Source organism: Oncorhynchus keta, chromosome 2, assembly GCF_023373465.1.
Source record: "Oncorhynchus keta strain PuntledgeMale-10-30-2019 chromosome 2, Oket_V2, whole genome shotgun sequence".
Classification (NCBI taxonomy): domain Eukaryota; kingdom Metazoa; phylum Chordata; class Actinopteri; order Salmoniformes; family Salmonidae; genus Oncorhynchus; species Oncorhynchus keta.
The window spans coordinates 41,127,563-41,146,079 of NC_068422.1; the positions used below are offsets into that span (position 1 = coordinate 41,127,563).

The 18,517-nt window shown below is 43.0% G+C and overlaps 2 protein-coding genes across 10 annotated transcripts in view; both read right to left on the reverse strand.

The window, feature by feature from the left end:
• Nucleotides 1-217: 217 nt before the first annotated feature.
• LOC118361308 (potassium voltage-gated channel subfamily KQT member 5-like) overlaps nucleotides 218-18,517 on the reverse strand; it is a 142,627-nt gene continuing 124,327 nt past the window's right edge. For 5 of the 9 annotated variants that reach the window (XM_052476713.1, XM_052476714.1, XM_052476720.1 and 2 more), the window contains 7 exons: nucleotides 17,061-17,296; nucleotides 12,924-13,032; nucleotides 10,226-10,357; nucleotides 9,883-10,017; nucleotides 9,271-9,390; nucleotides 7,059-7,185; nucleotides 218-6,127 (listed from right to left, as the gene is read on the reverse strand). In XM_052476713.1, the coding sequence (XP_052332673.1) occupies nucleotides 5,015-6,127; nucleotides 7,059-7,185; nucleotides 9,271-9,390; nucleotides 9,883-10,017; nucleotides 10,226-10,357; nucleotides 12,924-13,032; nucleotides 17,061-17,296 (1,972 nt within the window). In that variant the 3' untranslated portion in view covers nucleotides 218-5,014. The remainder of the gene's footprint in view (nucleotides 6,128-7,058; nucleotides 7,186-9,270; nucleotides 9,391-9,882; nucleotides 10,018-10,225; nucleotides 10,358-12,923; nucleotides 13,033-17,060; nucleotides 17,297-18,517) is intronic. The other 4 variants (XM_052476732.1, XM_052476727.1, XM_052476724.1 and 1 more) reach the window with 2 other exon arrangements.
• LOC127911022 (uncharacterized) overlaps nucleotides 15,597-18,517 on the reverse strand; it is a 197,263-nt gene continuing 194,342 nt past the window's right edge. Inside the window, exon 2 of the mRNA XM_052476870.1 lies at nucleotides 15,597-16,235. The gene's annotated coding sequence lies outside the window, so the exon portion shown is untranslated. The remainder of the gene's footprint in view (nucleotides 16,236-18,517) is intronic.

Sequence of the window (18,517 nt, forward strand, 5' to 3'; positions counted from 1 at the left end):
GTAAGTCGCTCTGGATAAGAGCGTCTGCTAAATGACTTAAATGTAAATGTAAACATAGGGGTATATACTGAATGGTGTATTCTTCGCCTCTCTGCTAGGCTAATATATATTTCAAGTGACAGACCTTTCCACGGAACATAACTGCACAGCTTTCTGTAGGCTGTATATAATGCAAATTGGTGTGGTTATATTTCATTCAATACATCCAGACCAAAAAGACAGTTTCATGTTTGTAGTTTATTTACATGTGATATTATAATTCATTTAGCATTTCTCATCCACAGAGACTGTCATCTCTGTTATGTGCATTTTAATACATTTATTTGAAAGAAATCAGAATGTTAACATTATCAAGCATGTATTTTAAGGCCAGTTTTGTGTAATAAATTCACTGTACGAGTGGTAGGGAAATGTACTGTAGTAGGTTTGCAGACTTTGAACGTGTGTGTTATCCTAGTTTCAGAAACTGGGCTTACATCTGCATGAATTCTTCTAGTTAGGCACTGTAGAAACATATGCAGCCCAGTGGAGAAAAAAAAAAATATCATCATATATAAATGCTAAAAAGGCACCGTTAAGCTTTGGGGTCTTTCCATATTTTATTCATTTTTTACCTTTATTTAACTAGGCAAGTCAGTTAAGAACACATTCTTATTTACAATGACAGCCTAGGAACAGTGGGTTAACTGCCTGTTCAGGGGCAGAACGACAGATCTGTACCTTGTCAGCTCAGTGGTTTGAACTTGCAACCCTTCCGGTTACTAGTCTAACACTCTAACCACTAGGCTACCCTGCCACCCCTATGATTTAAGTCATTTTCTGACTGCACCCCTTTAGATTTGAACTGCATACTTTTTGATTTGAACTTTCATGTTTGCCCATGGTGGAAGTGGTCAGAAAGTGACTTTTTGGACCCGAATGCCAAAACATTCAGGAGGTACTCAAAGTTGATCCATTTTGCATACCCCATCCTGCCATGTCTTGATCTTTCAAAAAGATAAAACGGCTGAGTTTAATCAAATTTGAAAGCTTACAAACAGGGTTGTCAAACTATTCTATGATTTATTGAACATTTGTTTTAATTAAACAATGATGTTCTTTAAGCTTTAATGTCTATGATCTAAAAACACATAAACTCTGATTTTTCTCAAGTTTAGACCCTATTTGACATAATCTGAAGTGTTTGTGTTGTACCAGTCATCGATTGAGACATAACATACTCTTGAATACAGGGTGGGTGTTTATTTAATCATAGATATATAATTAATAGAATGGACCTATCCTTTCAGACCCATGAAATGTACAGTAGGTGGTACACCATTGACATTTGAATTGAAACGTTAACTTATAATTACTACCAGAAAGATGGCTGATTGTCCACCCATTGTTGAATGTCAACTTGAATGGGAAAGTATATTCTATTATCTGTATTTCTATGATTTCAATAGGTTTCCTATGGAGGATTGACAGCTTAATTTATAACCATGGATATTCCCACTCAAGTCAATATGCTCTGATGTGTGGAAAGTTTCTTCAAGTGCAGTTGCAAAAACCATCAAGCGCTATGATGAAACTGGCTCTCAGAGGACCGGCACAGGAACGGAAGCCCCAGAGTGACGTTTGCTGCAGAGGATAAGTTCATTAGAGTTACCAGCCTCAGAAATGGCCGCCCAAATAAATGCTTCACTGAGTTCAAGTAACAGACACATCTCAACATCAACTGTTCAGAGGAGACTGCGTGAATCAGGCCTTCATGGTTGAATTGCTTCAAAGAAACCACTACTAAAGGACACCAATAATAAGAAGACTTGCTTGGGTCAAGAAACAAAATAGATGGACATTAGACCGGTGGAAATCTGTCCTTTTGGTGTGATGATTTTTTGGTTCTAACCACCATGTCATTGTGAGACGCAGAGTAGATGAACAGATAGTTCCCACTGTGAAGCATGGAGGAGGAGGTTTGATGGTGTGGTGGTTCTTTGCTGATGACACTGTCTGTGATTTATTTAGAATTCAAGGCACACTTAATGCGCATGGCTACCACAACACTCTGCAGCAATTTTCCACCCCATCTGGTTTGTGCTTAGTGGGACTATTTTTTATTTTTCAACAGGACAATGACTCAATACACACCTCCAGGCTGTGTAAGGGATATTAGAAGGAGAGTGATGGAGTGCTGCATCAGATGACCTGGCCACCACAATCACCCAACCTCAACCCAGTTGAGATGGTTTGGGATGAGTTGGACCATAGAGTGAAAGAAAAGCAGCCAACAAGTGCTCAGCATATGTGGGAACTCCTTCAAGACTGTTGGAAAAGCATTCCAGGTGAAGCTGGTTGAGAGAATGCCAATAGTGTGCAAAGCTGTCATCAAGGCAAATGGAGGCTACTTTGAAGAATGTCAAATGTAAAATATATTTTGATTTGTTCAACTTTTTTGGTTACTACATGATCCCATGTGTTATTTCATATTTTTGATGTCTTCCCTATTGTTCTACAATGTAGAAAATAGTAAATAAAATGAAGAAAAACCCTTGTGTGTCCCAACTTTTGACTGGTACTGTATATGAACATGAAAAAAACATCTGAGTTGACGTGTTTTTCGATCATTTATGTTAAAGCTTAAAAAAAAAGGACATCATTTTTATTTTAAAAGCTTTCTTTCAATCAATCATATAACAGTTGGATAACCCTGTTTGTAAGCTTTCAAATGATGTCAAACTCAACCGTTTATCGTATTCAGTGATGAAGACATGGATGCCTCATGGTAGGAGAGGGTATGCAAACTGTGTCAACTTTGAGCATCTCTAGATCCTGAATGTTTTGGCATTCAGGACCAAAAAGTCCCTTTCTGACCATTTCTCACATGGGCAAACATGTATGGAAGGTTTCGTTCAAATCAAAAGGGGTGCAGTCAGAAAGTGATTGAAATCATATGGAACGACCATTTCCAGAATCAACTGAGGGAAATGAACCATTCATGTCAGTGAAGTAAACATTATAATAACTTCAGACTTTAGACCAAGCATGATATTATGAAAGAGTTTATAACTCCATAGTTATCCAAGTGGATTCAATATTCAGTCCTGCCTCCAATGCATCTGTCCTCTGTACAAGTACTTCCTGTCTGTAGCGCAGTTTTTTGATTATGTATCTGGAAAACACTTCATTACAGAGAATAACACCACCAGTCACATATGCAGGTTCCAACGTCTCCAAACAATTGTGCTTTCAGTTGTGCATTTATCGTACCAACTCGGGCCATTTCCATACAAAATCCCATTGTAACACACAGCTATATAGATTTTGCTGGTCACGTCACACATATGAACATAAAATATACACATTACACAGTATAATCAGCTAAGCCAATGCACCTATGCACCAATCAAAAAAAACTAAATTAAAAACATGAAGAAACATGTTGAATGGAAGCTGTCATCGTTAACTCGACAGAATACATATAAGACTGCTGTGGCTCCTCCCCTTCAACAACAAAAAGGTGCAACATAGAGAAAATAAAGATGTCTAACACAGTTTGTGCATATTCTCATTCAAGAGCAGTCAGTCGTCTGTGTTCAGGCTGAGTGGCAGTCGGCAGTGCTGCTGCCTCGTAAGGCAGTGGGACATGCAAACAACAGACACATCACATTCAGAAGTTGAGCTCGTTGACAGCAGACTTGTTGCCATATTTTCCATCCACTTACAACATGGCTTTGTTCATGACATTCCTGTCTGTGTATCTCTATGGACAGCATCATTTTAGGGATGACATTGGTTGGACAGTAGACACACAAAGACCAGTGGCCTTCTCTAGATCAAAGATCCCTGTGTGCTCTATTGGAAGTGCCAGGCTTGTAGGCTCACATACCACCACTTTAAAGGGACTAAAACATGGTGGATCAGGTCCTCTCTCCCTGTATTTATGATCCAACTCCTCTGACTTATTCTCACACCGCTCATCTGTACCTTGGCAAGTCTGTAACAAGTTCTGATCATTATAGCTACTGACAAAGTGTAGGCTGGCTAACCATTTGTAGAGATGTCCCCAACCTGTCATAGACTAATGTTCATCCACTTTGAGGAGATATACTGTATTTATTTTAAAAGTTTGAAGTGTCCCCTGTCAACCAGCTGGTAACAGAAGGGAATACTGTGGGCTCATGAGCTGTACGACAAGGAACCCTGAATTCTGTGGTGTTTATTGTGACCGACAACTGCAGGGTTCCACAGCCTTGTTTCACCATCTACAGTACCATAGTAATAACTGATCTTATTTGGCTGCTGTTTGTCTTTCACTCAAATGCCTTTAAAAGTGAAAATACTGAATCCTACTGGCCTTGTCAGATTAGAGCACCCAATCAGCATATTGGATTTGTCATCAAAATCAAATGGCCACACAAGATTGTAAAATGTATTTAAAAAAAAATGTTTTGACAACTTTACATCAGTAGGATTATCTTATGTTATTATCAAATTAGTTATTGTATTATCTATTTACGACATTTTCTATATTTGGGTAATAATTGCTGACTGCTCATAATTGCCTCCCAAGGGTTTGGAGGATACATTACTGGAACATGCAGATAAACAGGTGATATGTGGACTTGGGCTCAGCCATCATGACTGTGTTTCCAGGGCTTGAATGCTCTCGACCCCAAAGTGCGGTTTAGACATGCAGTGGTCATGCATAGCCGAGAGAGCAAACATTAACACTATCTGACCATCCTCTCTTCTTTGTCCAATCTTCCTCCCCCATCTCCCCTCCCCCTGTTAGTCTCTCTGCTTGTTCCTGTTTTAGGAAATTTGAAATAGTCCATGCAATGATATGTATGAGAGTATAAAGGGTGCCTGAAATCTTTGATTGAAAGGAGTGAGAACCCCCCCCCCCCTCCATCTCTTAAAAACAGAGTTATAATCAACAGTTGCAATTATATTTGTTGTTTGTCCAGTGGTAATATTGGTAATGTATGTGTTGGGGGGAGGGTTTATCTTATTCACTCCTATGGAAGAGTTATTTTAGTCGTACGTGGGTAGGCTGGTTGAGGGACTCTGCACTGCCCATTGTGTGGGTGCAGGGACCAGTCAGAGTGCTTAAGGACCCCCCATCTTCAGTCCGCAGAACGTCCAAGCAGCCAGTACCGTCCGCTGTGGGATGGGACAGGAAGTCACTCCCCTGGGACAGGAAATCAAACTGGTCCTCCTGCGGTTCCAGGTCACGGCCGGTGATGAAAAGGTCTGTCTCGCCCCAGTTGCTAGCGTCGGGGTCGCCATGGCAGTCGTTACTAGAACTTCTACTGTTGCCAAGGTGGGAGGACAGGTGAGTAAGGTTGTCTGCAGATGGCTGGGTGAGGTTATGTGCCGACATGGACTTCCCCAGCCCCTGTTCCTGCACCGAGGGCTTGCCATCACATGCAGAGGAAAGCAGCAGCATGGGGTCCACCTCCAGGCTCATGTGCCTCCTCCAGGGGCCCTCTTCCCTCAAATGGGGCTTCCCCCTCAGCTGCACCCTGCCCCAGCTATGTCCACCCTCTCTGTCCCCCTCCTCTCCATGGTCCACCACGGAGCCCACCACCATAGAGAGGCCTGAGCTCTGCTCCAGCCTACCCCCTCGTGTAGCATCTTGGGTGGGGCTGAGGGGACATCTTTGCTGGGGGCCCATGGGGGGCAGCTGAAGGGTGGCAGCACCAGCGGATGGTGGAGGGGGCGGGAGGTCAGGGAAGTGCGCTCGCCTGGGGAAACTACTGGGTGTGGTGAGGAGCGGGTAGGGGCTGTCAGGCGGCAGGAGAGGCGAGGGCGTGAGGGATGCAGTGGAGGCAGGGTAGGATGGGGGGCAGGTGTTGAGGGTGAGCTCGCTGGGGGCCAGGATGAGCTGGAGGCCCCTGGAGAGATGGCCTGTTGTTGACCGGGACATCCCCCCACCACTTTCATGCCCCCCTCTGCCCTCCCCTCCCTGGGGGGAGCCAGAGGACAGGTCCTTGCTGAGGATGGAGCTTCGGTAGTCAGAGGTCTGGTGCTCCAGCTCGAACAGGGGCAGGGAGGAGAGGGTGAGGGCAGACGAACCATTTTGTAACACCTGCCTGTACACATCCAGCAGAGAGTCCAGCTTTGACTCTATGGACGTCACCTGGGTGGAGGGAAGAGCAAGAGACATGACCGTTAAAAGCAGCAAGGGTTCATTGCACTTTCTAAAAAATATAGTTGATTCAACTAATTATTATATAGTAAAACATTTTTTAGTTTACTCAACATTTTGGTAAAATTGTTACCTGAATTTAATTAATTTAATGCTTAGTTAGCTCCAACTTCATAAAACTAGTCAAACATTGGGTTAGCAACACCCACACATTCAAATAGTGCTTTTATCATACAATGTTTTTCAACTTACGTATTTGACACATACTGACACACTGTACATGATTAGATTGTGCATGTTAATTTATACAGTAACTATTATTCAACAGGTTCTCCCTGGGATTTTGAACTAACAACCTCTTGGTTCATGAAACTCCTATCTTCCTGCTACAGCACCATGTCTGTGTCAATGACTGATTTCACCTGTATTCCTACACTTTGCACTGGTAAAAGTTCACAAGAAAAACAATTGTATTTATTATAGTGATTAAGGAGTAACATTCAAACAGAAAATCATTAAATAAGTAAATCAAATCAATGATGAGAGAATAGTCATATTAACTGATATCTGACACATATGGTGGTGTAACAGGACAATCAGAAAGACTTGAACCAAGAGGTTGTGAGTTCAAATCCCAGCTAAGGACATGTTGAATAAATATGTAAGTTGAAAACATTGTGTGTTAAAAGCACTGTGTGGGAGTCCCTAGCCTCATTTTTCTCAAGCTGGAACTAAGTTTGCGCCAGATAAAAATGTTAGTTCAGGTAACACTTCGACCGAAATGTTTAGTAAACTAAAAAAGGCTATGTTTCAGTCACTAAATTAATTATTAGTTGAATCAACTAGATTCTTTTTACAGTGTGTGCAAGTGACACTTCTCTACGAGTACACACAAACTAATGTAATTGGCTTAATTGGTCACCTGTCTTTCCACCTTACACACACGTCCCAGCATGCTCATGTCCTCCAGAGTATCCCTGTCAGGGTGCAGCTTGTCCCTGATCTTCTTGTCGATGGGGATTTGGCCCTTACCCAGTATCTGATCCACCCTGCGATACACACACTTGTTGTATTAATCACAAACAGTGGACAAATGGGCACATTGACCATCACCCCAGCCTCTTCCAAGGGCACTTCACAGCGGGCAACAGACCTAACTCTAATGGAAATATGACAGTGTTAGAGTTAGTTAGAACAGACACACCATGATTAGATTCAACAACCCACACTACAGAGCCACAGTGCACACAACAAACCACAGGCTAGTCAAACACACAATCATACAGGGTTTCTAAACTACAGCTTCAATTAGCTACAGTGCAAACTACAGTTCATGTTAAAAACAACATTTCTGCACCAACTAGTAACTACAGACATTCCCTGTGTCCACAAAAGTTCCACAATGAGAGATCCTTATTCATTAGTCAATTCTTTGCAGGAGGAACATCGACTCTGTTAGATTGACAGCTGCTGCTGTATCTTTACTATGTCACCTAAGCGCAGCAACATGCAAGATATTTGAGACAGACCTCACATTCATAGCAGCCCACATGAAAGAATATCATAGAATACTATGATAAATACTATAGTATTCACTGTAGTGTGTTTAAAGTCCACAAACACACAACAGTGAATACTATACTGTAGCATTTACAGTTAACTATAGTATGAATACTGTAGTAAAATAAAACTGTAGTATATACTATATAATGAATGTAGTGTTTATGCGGATTCTACTATACTGTAGTATTTAATGTACAGTTTTTGCAGACTGAAGTATACTGTAGTATTTACTGTAGTGTTTTGCGGATTGTAATATACTATAGTATTTACTGTAGTGTTTTTGCGGACTATAATATACTGTAGTATTTATTGTAGTGTTTTTGCAGACTGTAGTATACGGTAGTATTTACTATCGTGTTTTTGTTTTATTATCTTTGGCATGGAAGTGGAGGCTTTCTCCTTCAGGAAACGTACAGGAGAAATGCTCAAATAGATCATTTTCCATAACCTCTCGGTAGGTAGGACTGAAACCCTGAAACATCTGAAACCCTACCTCTTCAAAGAGTATATTAAATAATCCCACAGCCCACCCGCACCCCTTCTCACCCCCCACCCCACCCCACTCGCACTTTACTTTTTCCCCCTTACTAATCAAATCGAATTGAATTTGTGACATGCGCCGAATACAACAGGTGTAGACGTTACGGGGAAATGCTTACAGTGCCTTGCAAAAGTATTCATCCTCCTTTTTCCTATTTTGTTGCCTTTACATTCTGTAATTTAAATAGTGTCGTGTTTTTGGAGACTGTAGTGTTTTTGCAGACATTACTGTAGTATTTACTACAGTGCTTTATTTGCAGATAATACTGTAGTACATTTATCCAGAGCGACTTACAGGAGCAATTAGGGTTAAATGCCTTGCTCAAAGGCACATCGATAGATGTTTCACCTCGTCGACTTTGGAATTCAAACCAGCGACCTTTCAATTACTGGCCCAATGCTCTCACCACTAGGCTACCTGCCACCCCTACAGTATACCACAGTAAGTACTACACATGATCGAGGGACACTACAGTGTGTAGTATAGTATTCTACAGTATTCTACAGTTTACTACAGAATTCTACAGTACTTTTATATTCTATAGTAAACTTTCATGTGGGAGCTTTACTTCTACCACACATTTGGGGATATGTTACATCTGCTAGTTGAATGCTTCCATTTCTTAAGAAGCATTTCCGAACACCTTTATGTCATCAGGGAGTCCATAGCTTCTAAATCTGGGTTGATTCAGTGAAAGCAGTGTGTCCTTTCTGGTCAATATATACAGAACTATGATGCTCTAAATCGAAAGATCTAAAAGTCACCGGATAGTGTAAGCAATATATTAGAAACTCTTGTAGTCCCTTTGGAAGCCTGAAGGTTGAGCCATCATCATCTCACCTTTAAACCTATCCTGCCTCTGTAGATCTACAAACACGGGCTTTGTGCTCCCTGATGGACACATGGACATAGCACCATCTCCTTTCAAACTGTCCTCTGTGTGAGGAACTGGGGGACAGGATGGAGTTGGGGGGTAGTGGCTAGCGGGTCTACGTTATTAGGGGTTGGTGTGGGAGGGGGGGTATCTAACCCTGGGGACTTCATCCCTGGGGTGGACTTCCTCCTGGCCTGGCTGTAATATAATTGCAGGGAGGGGGAGGACATGTTCCCAGGTTTGCTGCCCAGTGTGGGACCCAGTCCAGTGGCCAGTCTGTGTGGGAGAGACATGGGGTCAGATACAACACACACACACACACACACACACACACACACACACACACACACACACACACACACACACACACACACACACACACACACACACACACACACACACACACCACACACACACTTGAAGTGTATCAAAAAAGGGACACCTACAGGCACCACATATGTACCAGCTACACTTACATTCTTTAAAACCAGACTAGACTACCACTACTACAATCCACTACTAAATTATAGTAGATTCCACTCTTTTGGCTGAAAGACACAGTGCAATATCAAGTCAATCAGGGTTATATCACTGATTTAACCGAAGACAACAATCCTAACTCCTGAAACATTATTATTTATTCTCAGACATTGTTAAAAATAACACCATGCAAGAGACTACAATATTCATCATGTCACACATCGATGCATGAGATGTCTACAGTTAGCCTATTTTAGGCAGGCGAGCGGGGGGGGGGGGTTGCCTAACCCTGGGACAGACTTCGTCCCTGGCATGGACTTCCTCCTGGCCTGGTTGTAATATAAGTGCAGGGAGGGGGAGGAAAAGGTCTTGACTCTGGGACTCAGCAGCTGCTGCTGAGGAGGACCCACTATGGTGTCCAGCCTGGGAGGAAGAGGTACATAGGAGGGTCAGATATACACACACACACACAGAGACAGACAGACACACATGTGAATTAAGTGGTGAAGGTGAACATATATATGAAGTGTGTGTGTGTGTGTGTGTGTGTGTGTGTGTGTGTGTGTGTGTGTGTGTGTGTGTGTGTGTGTGTGTGTGTGTGTGTGTGTGTGTGTGTGTGTGTGTATCTCACCTAGTCTGTAGACTCTTGATTCTGCAGAGCATATCCAGGTGTCCTGCAGAGTACTGTTCTATCACATCTTTCACATCATACGGGCGCAGAGTCTCCTTAAACTTCTTCTTTGCCACATGAAACTTCATGATCCTGAGTGGAAAAGTGATGAGAATCAAACAGAATCATGTCATTGGGCCATGATCTACCTGTCATCTCTTAGTCAGCCACTAGAGGGAAACAACAGCGTAACTATGCATAAACCAGTATGTTGACAAGAAGCTGACAGTTACTTTAGCCTTTACCTTTTGTTTTTGGAGTATAGGTAAAATAAACATTTCTCAAATACTATCACAAGAACATTATGAAACCGTAGCACATGTCATGTAAACAAAATCTGACTGAGCTATTTTGTAACTAAACCACACTCGAATTGTACTATCCCTCTACCTTAATGTACAAGTACAGCTACTGCTGAGTGAATAATATTGATGCAGGTAAGTGGCTCTCTACAGTCGGTTCATTCTGACCCCCTAATGGCTCCAGAACTGCTCCAGTTGCTCATTATCCTCACTGTATAAATGGAAACCATCATGACAGATGAGCTGCTGTGAAAACAGTTCTCACTGAGAGGGTGTCAACCCGACACCCTGGGAAAGTCAGGGACACGTCTCCACTCCCGCTGCCCACAAAGGGGGCCTGCTGAGCAAGTAGGCTGGGCAAGGGGAGAGGGGGTCCTCTGGAGCAACAACCTGTGGGTGGGAATTGAGGTGTTGGCAGACAATCAAAATAGGACATCTTTTGACATCTTTTGCCAGAGAGAGGTGGGGGAGATGGAGAGTTAAAGGGAAACGGAAAAATAGAGGGAGGTTGAGAGAGAAGAGGTAGTAAAAAGGAGAGTGAGGGAGGGAGATGGTGAAGGAGAGGGAGAGACAGTGCCAGTATGGTGACCACATGAGTAAACAGAGACATGTTGTCGGGGTCAGAGTGAGTAAGGGGCCAGATGGAACAAAAAACACCCAAACTGTTCTCCCTGAGCCATCACTGGGTTAGCAGAATCCCCTGGAAGCACTGGGCTAGAACAACATAGAGGAGGCCCATGCTCTGGATTTGTTGTATCTAAAAGCCTTAGAAGCCGAGGGGAGAGAGGGAGGTGAAGGAGCCCTGGAAGCACTGGGCTAGAACAACATAGAGGAGGTCCATGCTCTGGATTTGTTGTATCTAAAAGCATTAGAAGCCGAGGGGAGAGAGGGAGGTGAAGGAGCCCTGGAAGCACTGGGCTAGAACAACATAGAGGAGGCCCATGCTCTGGATTTGTTGTATCTAAAAGCCTTAGAAGCCGAGGGGAGAGAGGGAGGTGAAGGAGCCCTGGAAGGCTCTATGTTTAAGTGAAGATTGTGGTCGGGGGTGCGTTTGCTATGTACACTGTTTAAAATAGTCATGTCCTGTACAAAATAAATAGAATGTTTTACAAAAGACTGCGTAAGAAAACAAAAGTCTACTGTATATAGAGATCTATATAGCGATATACAGTGAGCTCCAAAAGTATTGGAGCAGTGGCACGTTTCGTTGTTTTAGCTCTGTACTCCATCACTTTGGATTTGAAATGATGCAATGACTATGGGGCTAAAGGACGGACTGTCAGCTTTAATTTGAGGGTATTTTCATCCATATCGTGTGAATCGTTTAGAAATTACTGCACTTTTTGTACACAGTCCTCCCATTTTAAGGGAGAATAGAATGATTCTAAATACTTCTACATTAATATGGATGATACCATGATTACGGATAGTCCTGAATTAATCGTGAATAATGATGAGTGGGAAAGTTAGAGGCTTAAATATCATACCACCAAAAAATGTTTATGGTAACAGTGAGAGGTTAACATGTCTTGGGGATATGATAGTTGTGTGTCTGTATCACTCATCATTCAGGACTATGGAACTCCAAAATGACCCAATACAGTTTCAACCATTCATTTCTACTGGGCACAAAGTAATCTGAAACACAACCAAAACAAACAGCAAATGCATCCAAGTTTGTAAAGTCACAAGCTTGATGTAATCATTGCGTGTTAGGAATATGGGACCAAATATAAACATTTGGACAACATTAATACACTTAAGTGAATTTGTTCCTATTATTTTGGTCCCCTAAAATGGGGGGACTGTGTATAAAAACTGCTGTAATTTCTAAGCGGTTCACTCGATATGGATGAATATACCCTCAAATTAAAGCTGACAGTCTGCACTTTAATCTCATAGTCATCGTATCACTTCAAATCCAAGGTGCTGGAGTACAGAGCAAAATCAACAAAATATTTGTCACTGTACGAATACTTTTAGAGCTCACTGTAGATAAGCACTCCTACCAGCTCTCACAATCTCACGTCAGAATTAGACGTTCATCCAAGTTTCGCAAACGTCAAATTTTGGAGTGTAAGAAAAACGATTAGTCATTAACTGTTAAGGTTAGGTTCAGGCATTAACTCCAAATGGTTAAGGTAAGGGTTATGGTTTGGGATAGACTGAAAACAAAACTATAAAAAACAACTTTGAACATGCAACCTTTGGAATCAGAGGGAGATGCTTACGCCCATCTAAAACAGAAACATACTTCAAGGTAACAGCTCAATGTTGCCCTTAGTGGCCGGTTTCTACATCAGTATTCTACATCGAATACTGACTTGTATCACGGGTGACCTGGCTGAAGCACTCACCTGACGGCTCTGATGACAGCCTTCAATGGAGCTGATAGGTCTTCCACGGTGACATCACAGTGGCAAACTCTGTCGCCGAATGCGTCATCATTCCCCATTCCTGTGTCCACTGAGAGACAGAAAGAAGTGTCAAGTTATTTATTTTTTATGGGGTAGATCAGCTTTAACCTGTTTGGGATAGGGAGCAGCATTTTCACATTCAGATGAAAAGCCTGCCCAGAGTAAACCTCCTGCTACTCAGGCCCAGAAGCTAATATATGCAAACGATTAGTAGTATTGGATAGAAAACACTCTGAAGCTTCTAAAACCGTTTGAATGATGTCTGTGAGTATAACATAACTCATATGGCAGGCAAAAACATGAGAAAAAATCCAATCAGGAAGTGGGAAATTTGAGGTTTGTAGTTTTTCAACTCATTGCCTATCGAATATACAGTGTCTACGGGGTCATATTGCACTTCCTACGGCTTCCACTAGATGTCAACAGTCTTTAGAACGTTGTTTGAGGCTTCTACTGTGAAGTGGGGGCGAATGAGAGCTGATTCAACCAGAGGCCTGCCAGAGTGCCATGAGCTAAAAGACAAAGGAATTCTCCGGTTGGAACATTATTGAAGATGTATGTTAAAAACATCCTAAAGATTGATTCTATACTTTGTTTGACATGTTTCTACGAACTGTAATATGACTTTTTGAACTTTTTGTCTGAACTTTCGCCTAGACTTGCCCGCGCATCATGAGTTTGGATTTGTTTACCAAAGGCGCTAACAAAAGGAGATATTTGGACATAAATTATGGACTTTATCGAACAAAACAAATATTTATTGTGGAACTGGGATTCCTGTGAGTGCATTCTGAAGATCATCAAAGGTAAGTGAATATTTTTACCGCTATTTCTGAATTTTATTGACTCCACAACATGGCGGGTATCTGCATGGCTTGATTTTGTGTCTGAGCGCCGTATTCAGATTATTGCATGATTTGCTTTTTCTGTAAAGCTTTTTTGAAATCTGGCACAGCGGTTGCATTAAGGAGGAGTATATCCATAATTCTGTGCATAATAGTTGTATCTTTTATTAAAGTTGATTATGAGTATTTCTGTAAATTGACGTGGCTCTCTGAAACTTTGTCGGAAATTTTTGAGGCACAACATTACTGACCATAAAGTGCCAATGTAAACTAAGATTTTTGGATATAAATATGAACTTTATTGAACAAAACATACATGTATTGTGTAACATGAAGTGCTATGAGTGCCATCTGATGAAGATCATCAAAGGTTAGTGATGAATAGTATCTCTGCTTTTTGTGACTGAAAAAAGGCTGTGTGTGTTTTTGTGACAAGGCTCTGACCTACCATAATCATATGGTGTGCTTTCGCTGTAAAGCCTTTTTGAAATCGGACATGATGGGTAGATTAACAATACGTTTATCTTTAATTTGGTGTATTGCACTTGTGAAGGTATGAAAGTTACATATTTCAACAACAACAAAAAATAATTTCGCGCTCTGCCTTTTCAGCGGAATGTTGTCGAGGGGGGCTGTTAGCCGTAAGAATATTGCAGATAGATTGTAGCTTCCTTACAGACTTCCGCTCCAAGCTGAAACTCAACAATGTCATATTTATTTATATTTTTCCTCAAATGAAAATTGAAATCAAATCAAATTGTTATTGGTCACATACACATGGTTAGCAGATGTTATTGCGAGTGTAGTGAATTGCTTCTAGATCCGACAGTGCAGCAGTGTCTAACAGGTAATATCTAACAATTCCACAACAAAACCTAATATCTAACAAATTCCACATGAAATATCTTAGACTGGCCAATAAAAAGAAAAGTTTAAGATGGGCAAACGAACAGATACTGGACAGAGAAACTCTGCCTAGAAGGCCAGGATCCCAGAGTCGCCTCTTCACTGTTGACGTTGAGACTGATGTTTTGCGTTTAGGACTGGCAGCTTACTGCATGTAATCTCTGCACTAAAATAGCAAATGGTAGCATTGGTAGCATAAGGTAGCATTGTTTAAAGCGGCTAGTGATATATTTACATAATTTCCCATCAATTCCCATTATTAAAGTGGCTGGAGTTGGGTCAGTGTCAATGACAGTGTGTTGGCAGCAGCCACTCAATGTTAATGGTGGCTGTTTAACAGTCTGATGGCCTTGAGATAGAAGCTGTTTTTCAGTCTCTCGGTCCCAGCTTTGATGCACCTGTACTGACCTCGCCTTCTGGATGATAGCGGGGTGAACAGGCAGTGGTTCGGGTGGTTGATGTCCTTGATGATCTTTATGGCCTTCCTGTAACATCGGGTGGTGTAGGTGTCCTGGAGGGCAGGTAGTTTGCCCCCGGTGATGCGTTGTGCAGACCTCACTACCCTCTGGAGAGCCTTACGGTTGAGGGCGGAGCAGTTGCCGTACCAGGCGGTGATACAGCCAGCCCGCCAGGATGCTCTCGATTGTGCATCTGTAGAAGTTTGTGAGTGCTTTTGGTGACAAGCCAAATTTCTTCAGCCTCCTGAGGTTGAAGAGGCGCTGCTGCACCTTCTTCACGACGCTGTCAGTGTGAGTGGACCAATTCAGTTTGTCTGTGATGTGTATGCCGAGGAACTTAAAACTTGCTACCCTCATCCACTACTGTTCCATCGATGTGGATAGGGGGTGTTCCCTCTGCTGTTTCCTGAAGTCCACAATCATCTCCTTAGTTTTGTTGACGTTGAGTGTGAGGTTATTTTCCTGACACCACACTCCGAGGGCCCTCACCTCCTCCCTGTAGGCCGTCTCGTCGTTGTTGGTAATCAAGCCTACCACTGTTGTGTCGTCCGCAAACTTGATGATTGAGTTGGAGGCGTGAGTGGCCACGCAGTCGTGGGTGAACAGGGAGTACAGGAGAGGGCTCAGAACGCACCCTTGTGGGGCCCCGTGTTGGGGATCAGCGGGGAGGAGATGTTGTTGCCTACCCTCACCACCTGGGGGCGGCCCGTCAGGAAGTCCAGTACCCAGTTGCACAGGGCGGGGTCGAGACCCAGGGTCTCGAGCTTGATGACGAGCTTGGAGGGTACTATGGTGTTGAATGCCGAGCTGTAGTCGATGAACAGCATTCTCACATAGGTATTCCTCTTGTCCAGGTGGGTTAGGGCAGTGTGCAGTGTGGTTGAGATTGCATTGTCTGTGGACCTATTTGGGCGGTAAGCAAATTGGAGTGGGTCTAGGGTGTCAGGTAGGGTGGAGGTGATATGGTCCTTGACTAGTCTCTCAAAGCACTTCATGATGACGGAAGTGAGTGCTACGGGGCGGTAGTCGTTTAGCTCAGTTACCTTAGCTTTCTTGGGAACAGGAACAATGGTGGCCCTCTTGAAGCATGTGGGAACAGCAGACTGGTATAGGGATTGATTGAATATGTCCGTAAACACACCGGCCAGCTGGTCTGCGCATGCTCTGAGGGCGCGGCTGGGGATGCCGTCTGGGCTTGCAGCCTTGCGAGGGTTAACACGTTTAAATGTCTTACTCACCTCGGCTGCAGTGAAGGAGAGACCGCATGTTTTCGTTGCAGGCCGTGTCAGTGGCACTGTATTGTCCTCAAAGCGGGCAAAAAAGTTATTTAGTCTGCCTGGGAGCAAGACATTCTGGTCCGTGACTGGGCTGGGTTTCTTCTTGTAGTCCGTGATTGACTGTAGACCCTGCCACATGCCTCTTGTGTCTGAGCCATTGAATTGAGATTCCACTAATAGAGGCCATCACTTAGTAATTTCATAGCTATAGAAATGTTGCACAAGAGGATCTTATGGGCTCTCATGATTAGATTTTCGATTATATTTGCATTGATGTCAGAGTGATTAGGGGGACAATAGTGTGCTGAGTACAAGGCAGTTGGTAGGTTTGGTAGGCTAATAATGACCATCAGCAGTATTGGAGCTTGGAGAAGCTTAATTACCGTAACTAAAAGGTCACGTGGAATTTTACTGTCTTCGTGACTCGTGACCATCAGTGTGGAGGTAATACGGTCACCGCAACAGCCCTAGACTCTCCCCTTGTGGACTTCTTAAAAAGCACATACCTTATACAAACACCCGCACTCGCACACATTCACATAGATCCACGCATACGCAGACACACAGAGGCAACACATCCTCTCTACTCACCCTCGGAGGGCGTGGTGCGTGATTGACTCTTAAGGCGCAGGGAGGGTCTAAAGCGTGTGCGGTCATTGAAGCTCCAGCTCTTCTGCACCTTAGCAGGGCTGGTTCCCGTGTTAGCGCCCGCCACATCGTTGCCTGGGGAACAGCGTCGGTCATTGTTGATGGATGTCTGGCGGCTCTTCATGCTCTGGCCGCGAGGGCTTGCCATCCGTACCCGCTCCTTAAAGCTCAACTTTGTACTGGAGAGAGAAAGAGAGAGAGAGAGAGAGGAAGAGAGAGAGGGAGAGGAAGAGAGAGAGGGAGAGGAAGAAAGAGAGGGAGATGAAGAAAGAGAGAGAGAGAGAGAGAGAGAGAGAGAGAGAGAGAGAGAGAGAGAAATAACAAAAGCCTGTTATTATGCATTCCACCTGAGAGATAAAAATGTGTGCCCACAGAGCACAGTGTAGTGCAGTGAACTGTCCTTTCCTCAAAACCAAACATGCTTACCTCATCCACAACACACTTAGAGTACCCCATCTGCTCTCTAAGAGAGTGGTCCCTAACCCCAATCTCGAGGAACTACAGATATAGAATCTTAATTAGAGCTAGTTTGCCACAGCAGGAAAATAATCCTGCAGAAACAGGAAATGTGAAATGTGTGATTATAAATAATGGAAAATCAAGTCTGACATTTCAAAATGGAAATGACAAACTTCAGAATTCTTTTTAAACTTCAAATATACTACACATTTAAAATGTTCTGCATTGAAGGAGAGTTCTCCTGCAACAGGATGATCAAATGAAGATCCTACATCTGTATAGGATGTGCAGGATTTTTCTCCAGGCCAGCACTAAAGCAGCTGAATCATCTGGGTGGAAACAGAAGTCTACACTCTTAGAAAATAAGTTGCTACGTAGAACCATAAAGTGTGCTTGTATTAGTGTGCCTTCACTAATACAAGGGTTCTACCTGGAACCAAAAAAGGGTCTCCTATGGTGACAAACAAAGAACCCTTTTTTATAAGAGTGTACACACATTGTAGCTCTCTAGGACCTCTAACTCTTGTGGACTATTGTTCTAGAGAGCAGTTGCAGTAGTATGACACTGACCACTGTTCTAAGACAAATAACATTACCATGGAACACTGCAAGCCTTACAATTCATATTGATGCAAAGAATTACTGTTCCTATTACTAAAACTGTAGGCTACTATCTCTATCTCTAGGACACTTAGACCTGTATTGTGCCGATGGGCCTGTGCTTAGACGTACTGTAGATTTATGGCCAGGTGGGGGTGCAGAGAGCCTCTACCTGTGACACACCCTAAACCCCCCCTGCAATGGCAACCGGACAAGCATGCAATGCTGTGCATCAGTCAGATGGCGTGACAGTAAGCCCAATGCTCAATGTGCAGGCACTAAAGCTTTTGTGGAAACTTCAGGAGGGAATATTGCGCTCCAGAAACGATAAGGAAGTTATT